The sequence below is a fragment of the Monodelphis domestica genome, chromosome 2 (genome assembly GCF_027887165.1).
Source record: "Monodelphis domestica isolate mMonDom1 chromosome 2, mMonDom1.pri, whole genome shotgun sequence".
In the NCBI taxonomy this organism is placed as follows: Eukaryota; Metazoa; Chordata; class Mammalia; order Didelphimorphia; family Didelphidae; genus Monodelphis; species Monodelphis domestica.
Genome location: NC_077228.1, coordinates 140,644,006 through 140,664,427, shown reverse-complemented (window position 1 = coordinate 140,664,427; position 20,422 = coordinate 140,644,006). Strand labels below are relative to the sequence as shown.

General features: G+C 35.8%; 1 protein-coding gene across 1 annotated transcript in view; it reads right to left on the bottom strand.

The window, feature by feature from the left end:
* The window catches only part of SMYD3 (SET and MYND domain containing 3), a 1,068,189-nt gene that overhangs the window by 172,597 nt on the left and 875,170 nt on the right, over positions 1-20,422 (bottom strand). The window contains exons 9-10 of the mRNA XM_056816053.1: positions 7,572-7,659; positions 554-728 (exon numbers count right to left, since the gene is read on the bottom strand). Coding sequence (XP_056672031.1) covers positions 554-728; positions 7,572-7,659 — 263 coding nt within the window. The remainder of the gene's footprint in view (positions 1-553; positions 729-7,571; positions 7,660-20,422) is intronic.

Sequence of the window (20,422 nt, the reverse complement as noted above, 5' to 3'; positions counted from 1 at the left end):
TTTGGCAGCTATGTGACAGATCAATCAAAGAGGACGACACTGGAGGCAAAGAAACCAATTAAGAACCTACTGCAATATTTCAGGTGTGAGATAATGAGGGTGAGTGCCTGAACTAGGGAGGTAGTCCTATGAGGTGAGAAGGGGATAAATGTGAGAAAGGCGATGGAGATAGAATCAATAAGACATGACAAATGATTAAATATGGGAGTGAGAGAGAGTGAGCAGCCAAAGATGATTAAGAGTTTATGGCTCTGAGAAATTGGAAGGATGGTGGTGCTCTTTGTAGAAACAGGAAATTTAGGGATTGGGGAGTGTTTATTTTTTAAGAGAATGAATTTTGTTTTGAACATAATTACTGTATAGAGTTTCTCTTTTCAGATAATGTGATTTTCTATTTTGTTAAGCAAGGAAAACAACTGGGAAACTCAGAATAAAATAACGTTTTCAAATAGGTTTAGAATTCATATGGAAACAGCCCTTCATTTTCTGGCCTCTATTCAGGAGGTTGTCCCATCTGGAGCAGCAGACAAACAGTTCCCTTTGCAGCTCTTACCTGTAAGGCTCTAGGGTCCGGCTTCCATAGAGCAAAGCATCCTCCCACAGGCAAAGATTAATACAGGCATCCATTGCACAGTCGAGCATCTTTAGCTGATAGATGTTTCTGTCTGGAAGACGATCTCCGTAGTTATTTATAAGAGTCTGGCATATAGCCAGAATCTGTTCCCACTCTGTTATTAACCTTAGTTAAGGATACCCATCTTCATCAAGAAAAAAAAATACAAATTAAAAAAAAAAGATACTCCAAAAGGCTGAAAAGCTTCAGGGCACTAACAGAAAGGAAGCTCCCATTATCCTGCACAGATGAGCTGCTGGAAAACATACTTGAAAAACAAAAACATATAAGTGGCACCTTAGTTCTATGAATTCTGTTTACAATCAACAAAACAGAAACCAAGCCTCTGCCTCTGGTTATTACATTTTATTGGAAGAGTTTAGGGGCAAATGGTGAAAGATGAAAGAATATAACAATATATCCTTATGTGGCATCTTGTAGACCACAACTATACTTTTATCATATTCCTTTAAAAAAATAAATCCATCCACTTATCCAATAAGCATTTTATTAAGATTCTTTGATATGCTAGCCATACTGGGTACTGGAAATGTAAAGACAGAAACAAAAACAGTCCTTGCCCTCACGAAGTTTATAGTCTACTAAGGAAAAGCAACTTTAAAAAATTATTATTTATTTATTTAGAATATTTTTCCATTTCCATGATTAGTGATTTTTCCCACCCCTCTATCCTCCCTCCTCCAAGAGCTGACAAGCAATTCCACTGTGTTATACATGTGTATTTGTTCAAAACCTAGGAAAACCAACTTTTAAATGGATAAATAAAAATAATATAGACATACAAAGTAATATGGGAGGAAGACATCTTCATGAGTTCAAATCAAACCTTCCTAGCTATATGACCCTGACAAGTCACTTATCCTTCTTTGCCTCAGCTTCCTTATTTGTGAAATGAGCTGGAAAAGGAAAGGCTAATCACTCCAGTATTTTTGCTAAGAAATCCACCAGATTGAGTCTAATAACTGGAGATATGAGGGTGTGGGGTGGCTTGCAAGCAGGAAAGTATCACATGGAAGTTTATACTTCACCAGAACCTTGAAAAAGAATAGGTTTTTTAGGACATGAAAGAGTCTGGGAATCTTTGCATGTCAAGTTCGCTTTCTTTCTTTCTTTCTTTCTTTCTTTCTTTCTTTCTTTCTTTCTTTCTTTCTTTCTTTCTTTCTTTCTTTCTTTCTTTCTTTCTTTCTTTCTTTCTTTCTTTCTTTCTTTCTTTCTTTCTTTCTTTCTTTCTCTCTCTCTCTCTCTCTCCCTCCCTCCCTTGTCTTCTGCCTTAGAATCAACACTATTGGTTCCAAGGTAGAAGAGTGGTAAGGACTAGGCAATTAGGGTTAAGTGACTGCCCAGGGTTACACAGCTGGGAAGTATCTGAATTTAGATTTGAACCCAGGTCTTCCAATCTTCATGTCTATCTCTCTATCCATTGAGCCACTTAGCTACCCCTCCAGGTTCATGTTCAAACAATCCCATCAACATCTACTTTGCCCGATCTGTTGAAACAAAGGATCAGGGGGACTGAAGAATTGGGGGAAATTTTTCTTAATGGAGGATGTTCATAGGCAGATTTCATTGGCTGTTATGACACCCAAGTCTAGGTCTAAGAAAAAAAGCTCCATTCAAATAAGATTAAGTAAGCAGGTAGATCAGGTCATAGAAACATATATGTTATAAACTGCCTTTTCAGAAAGGTTAGCTTATAAATGGTGCCTATGGGCCTTTACATACTATGTTGTAAGGCTATAGGGAATAAGTCTCCCAAGAGTTTTTTCTCTTATAACAGGTGTTCCTGGGCTTCCTTCACCCCATCCCTCCTACATACAGCCCTTTTAACAGGGAGATTAATTATATCAGAGATTATTTTTAGGGGACTATTTTTGATTATACAGAATTGGTGCCTCAAGGCTCAACTGACATCAAATAGGAACATTCCCATTTTAAGTCTAACCTCCCTGAGCTTCAACATTTTCCCATCTTTAAAAGGTTTCTATTACCTTTTCCTCACCTATCTCAGAGGCAGTCACAGGATTAATGAGGCCCTGGCTGTGGAGTTCTCCAACTCCCTCTAAGGAGAATGGCCACAGGAGCACCAATGATTGTTATCTATGTTTTCAAAAGGGCCAGATTGGAAGGGCATATACATCAGCCTCCAATGTAGCTGCTTGCCCAGGGCCTCGGGCTAGCAAATTTATCACTGACATATAGCACACAATCATGATTTTATGTCTTTTATTACTGCTGTGAGCAGGGCAAGGCTTAGGTAAAATCATTTGGAAGACTGAGTTTATCTTTCATTCCTTTACACACGGGCCAAACGATATGCAGTTCTTCAGGGTCCAAAGACTCCTTTCCCTATGGCTATCTCCCAACCTACGTACCCCAACCCAGTCCAGATCCTGTTCTTATGGACAATACCTGCATTGATCAGTCAGTCAATAAGCCTTTATTAAATGTTTGTGCTAATAGCAACAATAAAATTATGATAATCAGTAATTATATCCCACTTTAAGGTTTACAACACTTTATATGTTAGTGTCTGAAAAAGTGATTTAAAGACATTCTCAAGGTCTCTCTGAAGAACTCTGCAATCAGAGATGTGGGAGACATTGGCACAGACCATCCAGCATGGCATGCCTAAATCAAAGAAGGTGCCATGTTCTCTGAGCAAAGCAGAATTGCAGTAGCTCAAAAGAAACATGAAATCCACAGATTTATAGGCATCTCCATCTCAAATGTCTATATGGTCTATGGTGTAGCCTTCTGGGCTCATATTGGGCTGATTAGCCCGTCAGATATATTGTCCGTGGACCGCAACAAAGTGATATCATTTTGGTCCTCTCTGAGTATGAAAGACAACAATCACCAACCAACCAAATGGGTTATCTCATTTGCAGATGGCTTATAGAGGGTGTAGGTGGGAGTAAAGTATAAGAAGACTGGGTAGATAGAAGATCCACCATATTGTTCAGAACTTTAAATGCCAGAGGACTTTTTGTCCAAACCTTTAGGTAATGGGAATCCCTGGAGTTTATTAAGTAAGGGGGAGTGTGATATAGTTAGACCTATGCTTTTAGAAGACCACTTTGAGGATTGAGTGGATTGGAATGGGGGCAGACTTGAGGCACGGAGATGATTAAAAGCTATTGAAATAGTCTATGCAAGAAGTGATGAAAATCTGAATTAGGATGATGGCTGTGTGAGTGACATCTAGAAGAGAAGAGGGAAGAAGAAAGTTGTGAAAAGTAGAAAACACAAGATTTGGCAACTGGGCCAGAATTTCTGAAACTGTTTTGGTTATGAAGTATTTGGGAATTTGAACTATATGTTATAACTAATAAATATTAGGCAGGGTATGAAACAGTGGCATACTGATAAATATTTAATGACTGACTGGGAAAAAATGTCCAAAGGATATACTATTAGGTTTAATCTGCAGTATTAACACTTACCCCATCAGTTTCCTATGCTGAGACAATCAACAAAACAATAAATCCAGTCTGGATTTATGTTGGTCAATTTCCAAGGTATAAAGGCTCATATTGAAAATTTAACAATCAGTTCTGATGAGTCTCAATGAACTGGCTCCAGCACATCCCAAGCATACTTCTGGGATGAAAATAATCTGGAGAATTTAGGGAGCAAACTTTATACAATTTGGGCAAAGCATAAATACTTAATAAAGACTTCCTGTCTACCTGCCTTCATATGGGAAAAAAAAACAATATTCTGACACTTAATTTCATAGTATATATTTTAGAGGAGGAAAGATTGCAAGTACTTATGTTTTATCATGGCCCCTCTCTTTATATTATTCAAAACACTAAAATTATATAGAGCAAAGTTTAAGAAATTCTGCCCTAGACCTTTTTCTTCCTTCTTTTACCCAATCAAAACTTACCTATATTATATTCCATTTCCTTAGAACTTTTTCCCTCCAAAGTGACAGTCTACCTAATGAATTAGTTCATGCTCTTTTATGATTGGGTACTAATTCTTTATAGTATTACCATATTTTGGTAGCACATTAAACTTTTATTCAAGACCTTCTGGAAGTACAGTACATTATCCCAAAGAATTAGTCTTTGTTTCAAGAATTTTGAGCCTCATGTAGGGTCAGTAAAGGTCCTTGAATTATACGTGCCTAATTGACCTATGTGTAAAGCTGCCCTTGCCTCTGAGGTAGAGAACTAATCCCTTATACAATGATGGACTGTTTAAAAGAAAATGACCACGGAAGAATGAGGAAATCTGGAACCAGCTTGGCAATGTAGTCAAAGAACAGGACTTAAAGTGAGGAAGTCCTAGATTTAAATCTCAACCTCTAGCACTTGACTCTAGCAATGACCAGATGGAAGCCCACTTTTAAGAGGGTTCTCTTCAACTCTCTAATGATAAGGTTATGGTCATTGAAGGTTGGGTAGGGAAAAGAGAGTTACCAAACCACCAACAAAATAATTGATCCTGGATACACTGAGATTATAATATTTCTGTATCCATATGGCAGATATGTTGAAGGCTTGATCCTTCTGTGTGGATGTCAAGGTCATTAGAAACAATATGATAGATAATTTAACACTGGATTTTGTTAGAAGGTTGCCCTTATAATTTACGTGATTATTCATGCTAGTGTCAGATACTTTCCTAGTTGTCAGGAGGGGATGACTTTGCACATCACATCATGTTGTTTGAGCTCCCTTTTGATATACAGCATTAATGACACACTCTAACATTCCTTTTCCCCAGTGTGACTTTTCCACTTCCTTCTCATTAACCTTTTAACACTGGAAATCCTTCTGCCTCAGTTACCCCCTCCACCCACTGGTAAGTTCCTGTTTGGGACTACTAGCACCCAGGTGATCCCAGCTTCCTTCTTTCCCAGTTCCATTCATGACTCTCTGAATTTCTCCATGTTATATATACTTGTAATCCCCCTCTCTCTTTTTTGCTCACTCCTACATGATATCTTCCTCCATTATAATTTAAGCTTCTTGAAGGTAGGGGCCATCTTTTGTTGTTGTTGTTATTCCAGCACTTTCCTTCAGAAGAATGTATTTGAAGCATCTCCTCATAAAACAGAGAAGAAAAGGTGTGTTTCCTAAGAATCAATTAATTGGTTCATATTTAATAAGTATCTACTATATTTAAAGCATCGTTCTACCTATTGGAACTGGAAATATAAGGACTCAAACAAAGCAATCTCCATCTTCAAGGAGGTTGCCTTCTATTTAGGAATAAACCACAAAAATGTCTATAGCAAATATATAAAACATAATCAAGGTAATTTAGCAGAGGGAGACACTTGAGGATAAGGAGATTAGAAAAGGCTTCATGTAGAAGTTGTTTGAGCTGAGGTGGAAGAAAATTAAGGATTTGAAGAGATGGAGGTGAGGAGAATATGCATCCCAAGCACTGGCAACTGCCTGGACAAAAGAATGGAAATTAAAATAGAATATAGTATGTGGGGACACAGCAAAAAGGCCACTTTGGTTGGACCAAAGTCAGTGAAAGTATATAATATATAATAAACATGGAAAGAAGCTTGGAGCCACGTTGAGAAGGGCATCTTTCTCAAGAGAAAGAATGCTTTTTTTTTTTTTGAGGCAACAAGCCAAGGTATAAAAATGAAGAAACAGAACAAGAATTTTGTTCTCTATCAATTAAAGGTTATGTATTTCTCTTGCCATGATAATCAGGGATCCTTACAAAACTTTTGTCATAAACCATGAATAAGTCAGAAAGAGAGTCAGACAGACTATAATCAGTGAAATCATTTTTTATATTATGTAAAATTTAAACATTATATCTATGGATGTATATTTTTTAGGCAATGATTATAGAAGAACCAGGAAAATGAGGAAAGGGAAACTTCAGACTTTAATAGGATATTCAAGAATTGTGGGTCAGCTCTAGATCTATGATCTTAAGAAACTTTAAAGTTTGATGTTTTATGTTTTGCTTTTTAAGTCTCTAGTTATAGACAATTAAAGAGAAACAAACAAATGAAAAGGCTTTTCATCTCCTAGATTAACATCTATAAACTGATCATTTCCCTTTTCTTCATCTACCCCATATTCTTTGAGTTGAGTCCCTGATAAAGTTATTGAACAAAGGATGATTATAAATGACAAAAAAAGCTAAGAATGGATTTTGAAAAGTAAGATTTTCCAGAAAACGGGTCTTACAAAATAAGCTCATTTGATTGCCTATGTTGACTAGTTGGTTTTTGTTTGGGGGAATATGGTCTGTGGCAGAACCAGACTGGAATTCTCAGTTTTGATGATATTTCCACTTCTGGTCTTCCAGGACTGATATGGAGCTCCTGATATGGAGAGTAAGAAGAGAAGAGATACCCATGAATAGAAAGGATACTAAATGATTTCTGTCTGAGGTGGTGGTGGTAGGGGATAGGAGGATGGGGTAATGAGGTTCAGGAATAGTCTGTCCTTTGCATATAAAGCTAATGCTATTTAGTGACCTTTCAAAACATGAATCTTGGCTTCATCTGGTAGAGACAGTGAAGCTCTATTAGTCATAGAATGTAAACTTCCTGTTGCCAATGACTGTTTTCATTTATACATTGGCATCTTGATTGCTGAACAATCTCTGAAACACAATAGACATTTATTAAATACAGTTTTAGAGTTTAAAACTGCATTAAGACTTCTGGAATAAACTGTATTTTTTGAATTGAAAAGTATTCATTGATTCATTCACACTATCTTCCTGAGCCATGCATTGGAACAATGGCTGTCAAGGGTGAGGAACATACTCTGTGGTCATTGATTGGACTGTTCCTTACATGGAGATCAAGTCCCTTGTCTTGGCTTCATGAGCACCATGTTCAAATCAAATACTATAGCCAACCAAAGACAATAAAAAAGAGAGCAAAAAATGAATGGAAACAGACCTAAAGACTCATTCTGACTTCTTGGTGAAAGGATACTTTCTTGTGCCCGGAGATCTTCAACTTTTTTCAAGGAATCTTGAACTTCCTTCCAAGCTTGTTCCTCTCCTGATAGCATGTCATCATCCTGATGCAGGAGCCACATTACAAAATAGGGGAAGGTGGGGAGAGAAGAAAGATAAACTGGTTAGATATGAAGGTAGAAATTATACTTTAAGCAAGTGTATTATTATCACCAGCAATGAAAATGGATGGCAGACATCACTTTGGGAACAGCTAGACAAATGGTGCTATACAACTAATAGAATATTACAAATAAATTCTCCGAAGCAGATAAGGACATGCAGAATGAAGTAAGAAGAACCAGGAAAACAATTCACACAATAAACACAACAATGTAAATGGAAAGAACAAAAAATCAAAACTGAATACTGTGTGATTATAATGATGGATCTTGGACATAAAGAAATGAGAAATAGAACTCCTATGCAGAGGTGGGTGATTATGGGTGTGGTACATTGTATATAATGACTCATCTGATGTCTTGATTGATTTTATTGCACTTTCCTTCCTTTAAAAAAAATTCTTTGTTTTAAGGAAAGAATAGTTTATTGGGTTGTAGAAAAGGGAAGAGCTTTATTTAGAGTTAGGATGGTGGTAGAATAGATAAAGTGCTGACCTTAAAGTTATGAGACCTCTCAGTCTTAGTTTCCCTGATTGATAAATCAGGATAACAGAAGGTTCTTGAGATGAGGATCAAATGAATTATCATATATGAAGACTTTGTAAAGCCTTAAAGCACAATATGATTGAGTTATTATTTATTCAGAAATGAATGTGATATGAAACCAAAAGATATAAAAAAAATTTTACGGGACACAAGGCATACGTGAACTAATTTTCATCTGACAAAAACACCTTTAAGGTTATTACTATTTTCAAAGACCTTTTTCATTAAAAATTTTACTCAAAGACTCATAATCACTTATCTTCCAAACAGTTAAAAACAAATGCTTGCAACCTGCTGTGCAAGAGAACAGGATTCTATGGACTGGAATAGAATGAAGGTGTGGGCATGACTGGCTGAGTCCACCCAGGAAAGATTTTTTTAAAAAGGTACCACCAGAGGACCCTGTTAGAAAATTCTGAATGAATTACAAATTCTAACCTTACTATGAATGGGAGAGAGAAAAAGAAATCCTTTCTAGTAAATTCAAGTATCTAACTCCTCCAATACTTCTATAGCCTGGTTTAATATAATTTTTCTAAAACACTATTTTGATCAGGTAATTTACCTATGCATAAACCTTAACTGGATTCCCACTATCTTCACTTTAATTCAAAATTATCAATGCCTGAGGGTGAGAATGGCAAGGGGATAAGAACACTGGTTGGGAATAAAAAAAAATGAGTTCAAATTCTGGTTCAAATCTGTTATTTGCTACCTGTATGTTTATCAGTCAGCAAGTCACTTAAAATCTCTGTTTCCTCAACTATAAAATAAATAATAATATTTACATTACCTTCATCCCAGAGTTGAGAGAAAAAGTGCTTAGTAGGCTGAAATTTACTATAAAAATACAAGCTATTATTTTGGTATTCACAATCAGTCTTCAAACTATTTTTAAAAAAAAAAACCCTAACCTTCCATCTTATAATCAACCACTGTATATTGGTTACAAGGCAAAAGCACGGTAAGTGCTAGGGAATTTGTGTTAAGTGATTTGCCCAGGTCATACAATCAAACTACTTTTCCAGGAGTATTTCCTATTGCTACCTTACATAAACTTTATGTCAAATTGATTCACTGTCAATATACTTGTATTTTCCCCACCCTTACACCTTTGTGAATATAATTTCCCTGTCTGGAATTCTCCTCCCACCTTCTATGCAAATATAGACTGCACCTCATCAAGGTACCAGTAGACTTTGGGGATGGCTAAATCAATAGTGACAGCTGATAGTACTTTTGGTTCGCAGATGGTAAGGAGATTGGAGAATTGGTCAGAAAGAATTTAAAGGGGACCCTTTATTGGCAATGGGAGCAGGGCTCTGCTGCTAGGTCACAGTCCCAGGGTGTGGAGTAAAAATAGCAGGTATAGGTACCCTGGTCACAGTTTCTTGATGGAAAAGAGTGCTTATGGTCATTTACAGACCAGGATAGAAATGATCACACCTCTCCTTAGATCATACCACTTTGGAAGAACCAATAACTTACAGACTTCCAGAACTAGCTCTGGAAATAGAAGTATGGAAAACCGGAAGCTTAGGATAATGCTTCTTCCATCCTAGGTGCAAAGTCCAACTTTAACATGGAGTTAAAAGTCAAGAAACAGGAAGAGAAAATAAGGAAACAATAAGAAAGAATCTGCCCAGATAGAGCTACTATGGTGACAGGAAATATCAAAACACAACCACAAAATCTGAAAACAACAGACCAAATGGTTTAAAAAAAAAGGCACAAAAATCTATTGAAGAGAAGAATTCCAAAAAGAGCAGAACTGGCCAAATGGAAAGAGAGGTAAGAAAATAAGCTGAAGAAAAGAATCTCTTAAAAAGCAGAACTGGCCAAATGGAAAAGGAGGCCTCAAAGCTTCCTGAAGAAAATAATTTCATAAAAATCAGAATTGGGCAAATCGAAGCTAATGACCATGTATTTTGTCAAGAAACAATAAAATAAGGATAAAAATGAAGAAATAGAAGAAATTATTAAATATTACATTGGAAAAACAACAGACTCAGAAAGAAGATCCAGAAGAGATAAATTAAGAAATCTTGGACTATGTGAAAACTATGGAAAAAAGAAGACTCTAGATGTCATTTTTCAAAGAATTATTTTTAAAAAACTACCCCAATTACCTAGAATCATTGGGAAAAATAAAATTTGAATGAATCCACCAATCATTTCCTAAAAAAGATCCCAAATTGAAAATCCCATGGAATATTCTAGTCAAATTCCATAGCTTCCAGCTCAAGAAGAAAATATGGCAAGAAGCCAGAAAGAAATTATTCAAATATCATGGAGCAACAATCAGGATAACACAATATTGAATAATATCTACATTAAAGGATTGGAGGTCTTAAAGTGTAATATTCTGAGCACAAAAGAATGAGGATTAAAACCAAAAATTACCTACTCAGCAAAAATAAGTATAATCCTTCAAGGGGGAAATGGATATTTAATGAAATTGAGGACTTTTAAGCATTACTTATGAAAAGACAAGAGCTAAATAGAAATTTTTACATTTACTTTCAATTACAAGAGGAGCTTTTTAAGTAAACAAGAACAAGAAATCATAAAGGATTCAATATGGTAAAACTGTTTACATTCCTACCCTGGGAAGATGATACTTGTAACTCCAAAGAACTTGATCATCATGAGGGTGGTTAGAAGAGCATGAATATGTGGTGAGATGATATTCAAAAATAGATGATATTCAAATGGGTGTTGGATGATATTAAAAAAAATAAAATTAAAAATTTTCTAGGAGATGATATTAAAAAAAATAAAATTAAAAAAATTTCTAGGAGAAGGGTGATAGGAGAGGTAAGTTGGAGTAAATTATGACAGAGTAAATATATGACATAAAAGAGGTATGAAAAGAGATTTTACAATGGAGGAGTTATGGGGGAAGCAGGCAGACAATACTTGAACCTTACTCTTCTTGTACTTAGCTGAAATGCAGAATTATACTCAGTTTGGTATAGAAATTTGTCTTACCCTACAGGGAAGAAGGGGAAAGGAGATAATAGAAAGGGGATCTGATTGAAGTGGGGGACAACTGGGAGTGGTAGTGGTCAGAAGCAAAAACTTCTGAGGAAGCTTAGGGTGAAAGGAGAGAAAGAGAGAATGAGAGCAAGAGGGGGAGAGAGAAGGACAAGTAGGATGTAGGGAAATGTGCAGTTAGTCATCCTAGCTATGAATGTGAAAGGAATGAATTCACTTATAAATGGAAGTGGATAGCAGAATGGATAAAAAGCCTGAATCCTATATGCTGTTTACAAAAGACACACTTGAAACAAGGAGATACACATAGAGTAAATTTAAAAGGCTGGAGAAGAATTTATTATGCTTCACCTGAAGTAAAGCAAGGAGGGGTAGCAATCATGATGTGATCTCAGACAAACAAAAGCAAAAATAGATCTAATTAAAAGAGATAAGTAGGGAAACTACATTTTGTTAAAAGGTATAATAGATAATGAAGTAATATCCATGCTAAACACATATGTACCAAATTGAATGGCATACAAATTCTTAAAGGAAAAGTTAAATTAGTTATAAGAATAAATAGACGCTAAAACTATTCCAGTGGTGGAATCAACTTCTCTTAGAACTAGATGAATCTAGGAAAAAACTAAACAAGAGAGAAGTTAAGAAAATGAATAGAATTTTTAAAAAGTTATATATGATAGGGTTTTGGAAAAAAATAAATGGGAATAGAAAGGCATATACCTTTTTTTCAGCTGCATCTGGTACCCACAGAAAAAGTGATCATGGATTAGGGCACAAAAATCTCACAACCAAATGCAGGAAAATAGAAATATGAATACACTCCTTTCAGATCTTAATGCAAAAAACTACATTCACTAAAGGTCCATGGAAACATAGATTAAAAATTAATTGGAACCTAAATAATCCTAAAGAATGAGTGTGTCAAAGAACAAATCATAGAAACAATCAATTTCATTAAATAGAATGAAGCAACACAACAGAATTTATGGAATGGAGCCAAAGCAGTAGTACTTAGGAGAAAATTTATATCTCTAAACTCCTAAATCAATGAAATGCAGAAAGAGCATAACAATGATTCAGGCATGAAACTTAAAAGAGAAAAACTAGAAAAAAAAAAGAATAAAATTTAAATACCCAATTAGACATCAAATTGAAAATCTTGTGGGTTTTCATTCTGCATTTTGTTTCACAATATGACTAATGTCAAAATGTTTTGCATGACCACACATACATAACTTATATGAAATTTTCTGCCTTCTCAATGAGGTAGCAAGAGAAGGGAAGAAGAGAAGTTGGAACTTTTTTAAATGGATGTTAAAAAAAATTATATGTAATTGCAAGAAAATAAAATAAATAAAAAAGAAAAAAATTAGTCATCACTCTGCATTACATTAATAGGACCGAAAATCTTCATTACATGATTTTGAAGATCCTTCTATTGATTTTATTAGGCAGCTAGGTGGCACAATAGTTGTCAGGCCTGGAGTCAAGAAAATTAATCTTCTTGAGTTCAAATCAGACCTTAGACTAGCTGTGTGACCCTTGGCAAGTTATTTGACCCCTATTGCCTCAATTTCCTCATCTATAAAATGAACTGGAGAATGAAATGGCAGAACATTCTAATATCTTTGCCAAGAAAACCCCAAATATTGTCATGTAGAATTGGACATTACTGAAACAACAGAACAACAAAATATATTTAATAATTAGATGACTGATTATATTACTGATAATCAACATTTTTGAAATACAGATAAATATAGTGAAGAGATCAGTGGACCTGAAGTCCAAAGAGAAAGATTTGAATTCAAACTTCACCGCCAATTCTTTATAGTTGAGTAAGATTTGGCAAATATTTAAGCTCTATGAATTTCAGGCGATGTCTATAAAATGAGAATAGGTCTTTCTACTACCTCTATGCCCCTATAATATTCTGTTTTGTATTATGTTTATCTGTGGACATGCCACCATTAGATTAAATCAATCAATCAACAAGCATTTATTCAGCATCTGTATGTGAGGTATTGGGATTATGATCTCATTTAAGACTATGTCTTACTTATTCTTGTATTCTTTTAAATGTCTGGTTACTGTTTCGTTCCTTCTGTTGCAGAACAATACACTAATTGTAGTAGGTGCTTTAATAGTTGTTTGTTGGAGAAAATGAATGGAAATCAGTATTTAAATTCTCTGCCCTAAAAAATCTACAATTTCAGCTAGAAGGATAAATTAGGGCAGTTGTTTTCATGGTACCTAAGGTGAAAATGCATACATTTACCAGATTCTTATCTTCAGCATTTCTTTTTCAAATACATCAAAGCTTACTCTCATGCAGGACTAAACTGTTAACAAAACTTTAGTTCAATAAAGATGTTCCTTAAACTACCCTGAGCCTGAGGATATGGTTATCCGAACTTTGTTTTCAAAGTCATAGAAAATATCTATTTCATACACACATTAAAGGAAAAAGATCAAATGAATTAGTGTTGAATTGTCTCCCAAAGTTACTATATGAATAAAATCATATTAGCTAAAAGATATATATATATATTTATATTTATATATATATATATATAAAGTAATAGATTCCTCGGAAATGATCAGCAAGAGAATGGAAGGTTCACCATGTTGGGTTACATTTTGACACAAATTCCTAAATCTTGCTAAGATAATCAAAAGGGCTCTAAACTAAAAAAAGAAGTGGGTGGAGGGGAGGGGAAGGGAAATTGCTTATCTATAGCTGAAGAGTTAGATTCCAGAAAGTATAGCTGTGATGCAGGAAGAACATGTATTATCATGCAAAACATATTTCCATATTGTTCATTTTTGTAAGTGAATAATCATATAAAACCAAAACCCCCAAATAAAAAGGTGAAAAATCATGTTTTCATCTGCATTGTGACTCTAACAGCTCTTTCTCTGGAGGTGGATAGCATTCGTTGTCATAAGTCCCTCAGAATTGTCCTGGATCATTGCATTGCTGAGAGTAGCCAAGTCTATCACAGGTGATCATTCTACAGTATTGCTAATGAACTATATATCTTAATACAGAAAGGACAATTTGATTTCCTGATTAACACTGAGGCTTCATGGGATAATACTCCTGACTTGAGGATGTCTTTGGTAGGGCATATCTTATTCGAATTGAATGGTAGATACAAGGTCTGTTGGGGCCAGGGCAGCAGTATTGGATATTAATCATTCAATTACATTTTAAAATAATTAATTAAACATATTCTATATGCAAGGCACCCCATGATTCAGGTTCATTCTTAGAATCATCCTTGACTTTTCTCTCTCCCTTATCTCTAGCTGAGAAATAAAGGAAGCCAGGGAAGCCAAGTGGCAGAGATGAGGGAGAGTAGAGTTCCAGCCATACCTATAGTTCAGAGAAAGTGTGTCTCATGAGAGGAATAGCAAGAAGGCCAATTTTATAGGATCACTGAGTGTATTGAGAGGAAGAAAGGGGAAGAAGCCTGGAAAAGTAGAGGTCAGGTGAAATAGGGATTTCAAAATCAATTAGTATTTTATATTTGAAACTGAAGGTGATAGAGAATTACTAGAATTTATTTAATAGTGGGTGACACAGTAAGATTTTTTACTTTATTAATATTATTTTTAATAGCTCTCACTTTCTTAGTAACAATTCTAAGACAGAAAGGCAAGGGCTAGGAAAACAGGGTTAAGTGACTTGTCCATGGTCAGATAGCTAGGAAGTATCTGAGGTGATATTTGAACCTAGACCCTCCTAACTTCAGGTCTGGTGCTCTATCCTAGATGCCTATCACATCTGTACTTTAGGAAGACCAATTTGACAGCTTCAAGAGGAGGATGGACTGGAGTGAGCAGAGACTTAAGATAGGGAGAACAATAGCAATAGTCTGCTATTGTTATTGCAATAGTTCAGGATCAGGAAGGGAGGGAATGTAGAGTGATTGCAGTGTTAGAGGAAAGAATGAGGTCCATGCTAGAGCAACATGTTTGGTATCCACCATAGATGATTTATGTGATGATATGGATAAGAATCAAATTCCTTAGTTACAAGCCTTGGTGACTGGGAGATTGGTGGGACCTTCAATAGTGATAGAGAAGGCAGGAGGAGGGCAGGGCTTAAGAGCTGAGAAAACAAGTTCATTTTTGGACATATAGAGTTAAAGGTGCTTAAGGGACATCTAATTTAAGATGTCTAACAGAAAGTTGGAGATGTGAGACTGGATATCAGGAAAAAAGTTAGGGCTAGACAAAGAACGAGTGTCATCTACATAGAGATGATCATTGAATCCATGGGAATTAAAAAGATTACTAAGTGAAATAATATAGCAGGAAATGAAAAGAACCAAGGCAGAGTCTTGGGGGGCACTGTCAGTGTTGAAGATGAAGTTCTAAAGCTAGCACTCTCTTAGTTTAAGTTTGATGATGAGATAGAATGAGGCACTCACAAGTCACTCAACATGTAACAAAATACTTTGACTTGATGCAGCAAAGATATAGTGGCATTTAACTTCTAGGGATGCAGACTCCCCTAAAGTATCTGTAAACTGTGCATAGTCAATAGTACTTCAAGGTATGGTGATTTACATAGTGTCAGGCACCCACCATGTATGAGATGTACTGACTGCATTGGCTGGGTCATTTTAGGTGCCTTTAGACTTGAAAATTGTGTCCTTTTAGGCTGTGGAGAGGAGGAGGAAACTGTGTTGGGGAAGAAACATCAAGAAACCATTGGTTTTATCACAGATAGGTATGAAGATGATTTGGGTTAAGCTCAAGTCAAAGAAAAGGAGGAGTAGTCACACAGGTAGAAAGAGATGCAAGAGAAATTAGTGCCATGAAAGTCAAGTAAGAAGAAAGTATCAAGGAGAAGATGACAGTAACAAAGTCTTCAGAGTGGTCCAGAAGGATGAGGATCAAGGAAAGGTCATTATATTTGATAATTAAGAGATCACTAGTAATTTTGTAGAGAACAGTTCCATTGAATGGTGAGGTTAGAAGTCAGATTGCAGGAAATTAAGAAGGGAATGAAAAAGAAGGAAGAGAAGTTCTTAAGGAATTTACCTCTGAAAGAGAGGAGAGATATGGAATGATAGCTAGAGAAGATGAATGGACTGAATGAGGGGTATGGATAGGTAAATGATAATGGGAAGTAGAGGGAAAGCAGATCTGTTCAACTTGTTATGTTTCTGTTTTCTTTGTTGAAGAAAATCAACTTTATACTAAAAAAGGGCAGAACAAAAATGGCAAATAGAATATTGATACCTAAGGTAAGGTAGGAAGATAATTAAAGAAAATCTAGCTGCCCTTGATGAATTCATATTTCTAGGCCTACACAAAATATATCCCAGGGTATTGAAAGAATTGTACATTTCTGAGCTGCTATTGTTACCTCTAGATTGGAGAAGAGTAAATATTACAGTATTCAGAAAAAGAAAGAAAAAATGGCAATCAACCAAAAAAAGTAAATATTATAGTGTTCAAACAAGAAAGGGAAAAAAAAGGTAACCAACCAAAAAAAAAAAACAGACAAACAACACAAACCTAGCTTTTTATCAAGATCAAGTCATTAAAGCTAACGTTCTTTTATTTTTTTTCCCTGATTAACAAGAATAAGAAACTGGTAGATCAGAGCAACTTTATTTGATAAAGTTACTTAGAAGATAGCAAAGCATTTGTCAACATCTCTTTTTTCTGTTTTTGTGAGAAAGGTGGAGAGATGTGGACCTGTAAATAACTAGATGGATTTAAAAAAAAACTGCTAGAATGGTCAAATCTCCAAAAATTTATTAATTGCTTGATGTCCTCTTGAAAAAAAAAAGTCTCTAAGGGAGCCCCCAGGGATCCTGTATTTGGCTGCCTGCTGATGATAAATATGTTTTCCCTCAATATCTTAGATTGAAAACAATTATCTTTCTACTATTCAGCTACAAAACATGGAATACCAGATTATCTGAAGAAACAAATTGCAGGTTATCTATAGGAAAATGGAGAAATATATGGTAGGCATGAATAAGCTGTAGCACATTACAAATAAAGTATTGAGTAGTTGAGAAGCTGCACACTGGGGACATAGACTCTAAATGAACATTCTAATGCAAACATCAACAACATGGAAATAGGTTCTAATCAAGGACACAAGTAATACCCAATGAAATTGCACATCAGCTACGGGAAGAGTGGGGGAAGGGGAGGGAGGGAAATAATATGATTCTTGTAACCAAGAAATAATGTTCTAAATTGACTAAATAAATTAATTTCAAAAAATAAGTTGCAAATATTGCATTTAGCCAATTCTTGTGAAATTGATATTATTAAAAGTCCAGTTCTAAAAATAAAGAATTTATCTCTAGTGTTTTTAAAAAAAAATTTTTTTTAAGAAGCTGCACAAACAAGATTTTAAGAGAAACATTTGACCAAGAAAAAAAGTGGGCCAGTCATTTACTGAGAATGAGGGATAAACAATGGACACCTTGTCTATTCCCCTGCTATATATGCAATGTCAAGTGACTTAAGAGGACTTGCCAGCATGTTGGATGGACCCACCATGGAGGATTTATGTGATGACATAGATAAGATCAAAGGGGATGAGAAGTTTTAGAAGGATTGTAATCTGACCCTTTGGAGATACTACCCATACTTATAAAATAAAAAATACATCCAAGTATCAAAGTTGGATCAAGACATAGATAAAATGCTTACAAAATGTGTATGTCAGAAATCTAGGGAAGAATAGACAGTGACCACAATCAGATGACAGAGTCAGAATCTTGATAGGCCCGATTATTGAGTCAAATTTAGGAATCAGAGACTTTCAAAATGGAAAAAGAATCTTAGAGGCCAGCTAGCCCCATCAAAAATTAAATATTAATCCCATCTTCAAACATTCTCAACAAGTGGTAATCCAACCTTGCTTGAAATAGATTTAATTGGGAAAAATATAAAGCTATAGACTTGACTTCACAAAATGAATTTCAGAATTATATAAAGAGATAGATGAGACTTGACTGCATTTCATGTGAGAAAGACCTAGGGTTCTTAGGCCCCTTTAGAACTAAGGCCAACTCTAAGACAGTAGTGATATGGAATTTTTTTTTTAAAGTTAGAATGACTTCATTTATTTATTTATTCATTTAAATTAAGAGAAATATTATATCTAGGAATAGGGAAATGGTAGTCTTTTTTAAAAACTCTTATCTTCTGTCTTATAATCAATACTATCAATGCCAAGACAGAAAAGTAGTAAGGAATAGGCAATTGGAGTTAAATGACTTGCTCAGGGTCCTATAGCTAGAAAGTGTCTAAGACCAGATTTCAGTGCAAGACCTCCCACTCTGCTCTAGTCTGACAGCATGTGGAATAACATTATGAGTTCTGGGTGCTGCATTTTAGCAAAGGCCTTGGCAACCCAGAGATTCTCCAAAACAGGGAAATTAAATATTGGAGGACCTTAAGAGAACCACTTGTCAATGATGTTATCAGTGGTACACTCAAGTCAGTTTGAACCAGCTCATGAGATATGATTATTACATTTTTGGTGTGAATATTTATAATCTTAGAAACTAGAAAATGCTACAAATCAGGACTTGATATATTATTTTTTCTAAAAAGAAAGAGAAAAGGATGAATAATGTAGATTAAACTGAAAAGTGCATACTATTTTTTTCTAGGAAAGCTAGTTCTTAAACATTTAGCAGCACAGCCCTGGATATTATTGAAGGAATTTGCATACTATGCAGTTATAGAGGCCAAAATAGATGGCCTCTCAGGTCCCCTCCTCATCCTTTCCTATCTTTTAAAATCCATACATACACAAGCCCCCCCCCCCCCCCACACACACATTGATAAGGAACTTGGCCTAAATTCAAACTGTCAACATCATCCCTTTCCCAGTCATCCCTATTCCCTCCCCATTTCCTGAACCACAATATTGCAAATATATCAAGGATATTCTGGAGATGTATTTGTACACTACTGACATTGCTATTTAGTAAATATCCATATTGTAGTTGGCATTGTACAAGACACCAGTGTATTGCAAAGGGGATGGACCAAATGATTCCCTAAGGAACTTCACAGTTCCCAAATTCCAAGAAATCCACATTGGCTACTCTCTAGCCTAGAATTCTATCTGACAATGGCATCAAGGCTTGTATTGGGGGGAGGTTTGGCTGTGTCTCCCCCCCTACTCCTCGCTTCAATGCCAACCTCAAAGAAGACTGCAAAGAAATGTAATGCATTATTGAAACACCATCCCTGCCATTTCCAAGCTTTCTTGCCCATATGTTATCCTTCCCCATCCTTGCCTGGGAGGGAAAGAATGATTGTCAAAGCTCTGGCACACAGGTGCTAAATAAATACACACGCTTTGCTCCTCTAACTACAGAAATAACTACCATATGAGATGAGATAATCTCACTACCTCATAAAAGGGTACCACTTAACATAACTATCCTCTTCCGGCCAAAAGCTCCCTCCATGTTTCAGTTCAGGAACAGTACCTGCCAGATACTAATAGTAAGCATGCATAATAAGTAAGGAAGCAAAGTTGAATGTCTTTGACAGGGCAGGGCGTGGAATCAAGCAAAGCTGGTCGGGCGTATCCCTTGGAAATGGAACATTGGAGCTATCAGTTGTGAACATCAAATGTATCCCGCCAGGTCCACCTTGCATTTGAACACTTAAACAAATGTGCTTGCTTTGTTCACAAGGGTTTGACATTGAAGCCCTCTTACTGGGCTAATTTCAGATGAATTAAATTAAAAAGCAAACTAACATGAGAAAGGCAATTCTGGTTCGCTATATTTGCTAATGTCCAGTCCCATATGCAGCATGTATTTAGATGAGATGGAATGGCGATGAAGGCTCAAGGGGAAACAGAGGCAGCAAAATCCTATAAACTTTTTTTTCCAGTAACTGGAACATCTATTGGGCAGACCATGGTATAAGGAGGGGTATGCTCAATCGGGGAAGAGATGGGGGTGGCCTGAAGTATAAAAGTAGGAAGGATGAAAAGCTCAATTTGCTGTACCTATGACTGTGAAGTACCTCAGCACACAGATGATATCCTAGGACTAATAGGTTAATCCACAACATAGCTCAGCTCCTACAGGATCAACAGGAAAAGTCTCTGCTGGAATCAATTTCCACCTCTGCTGGTGGGAAC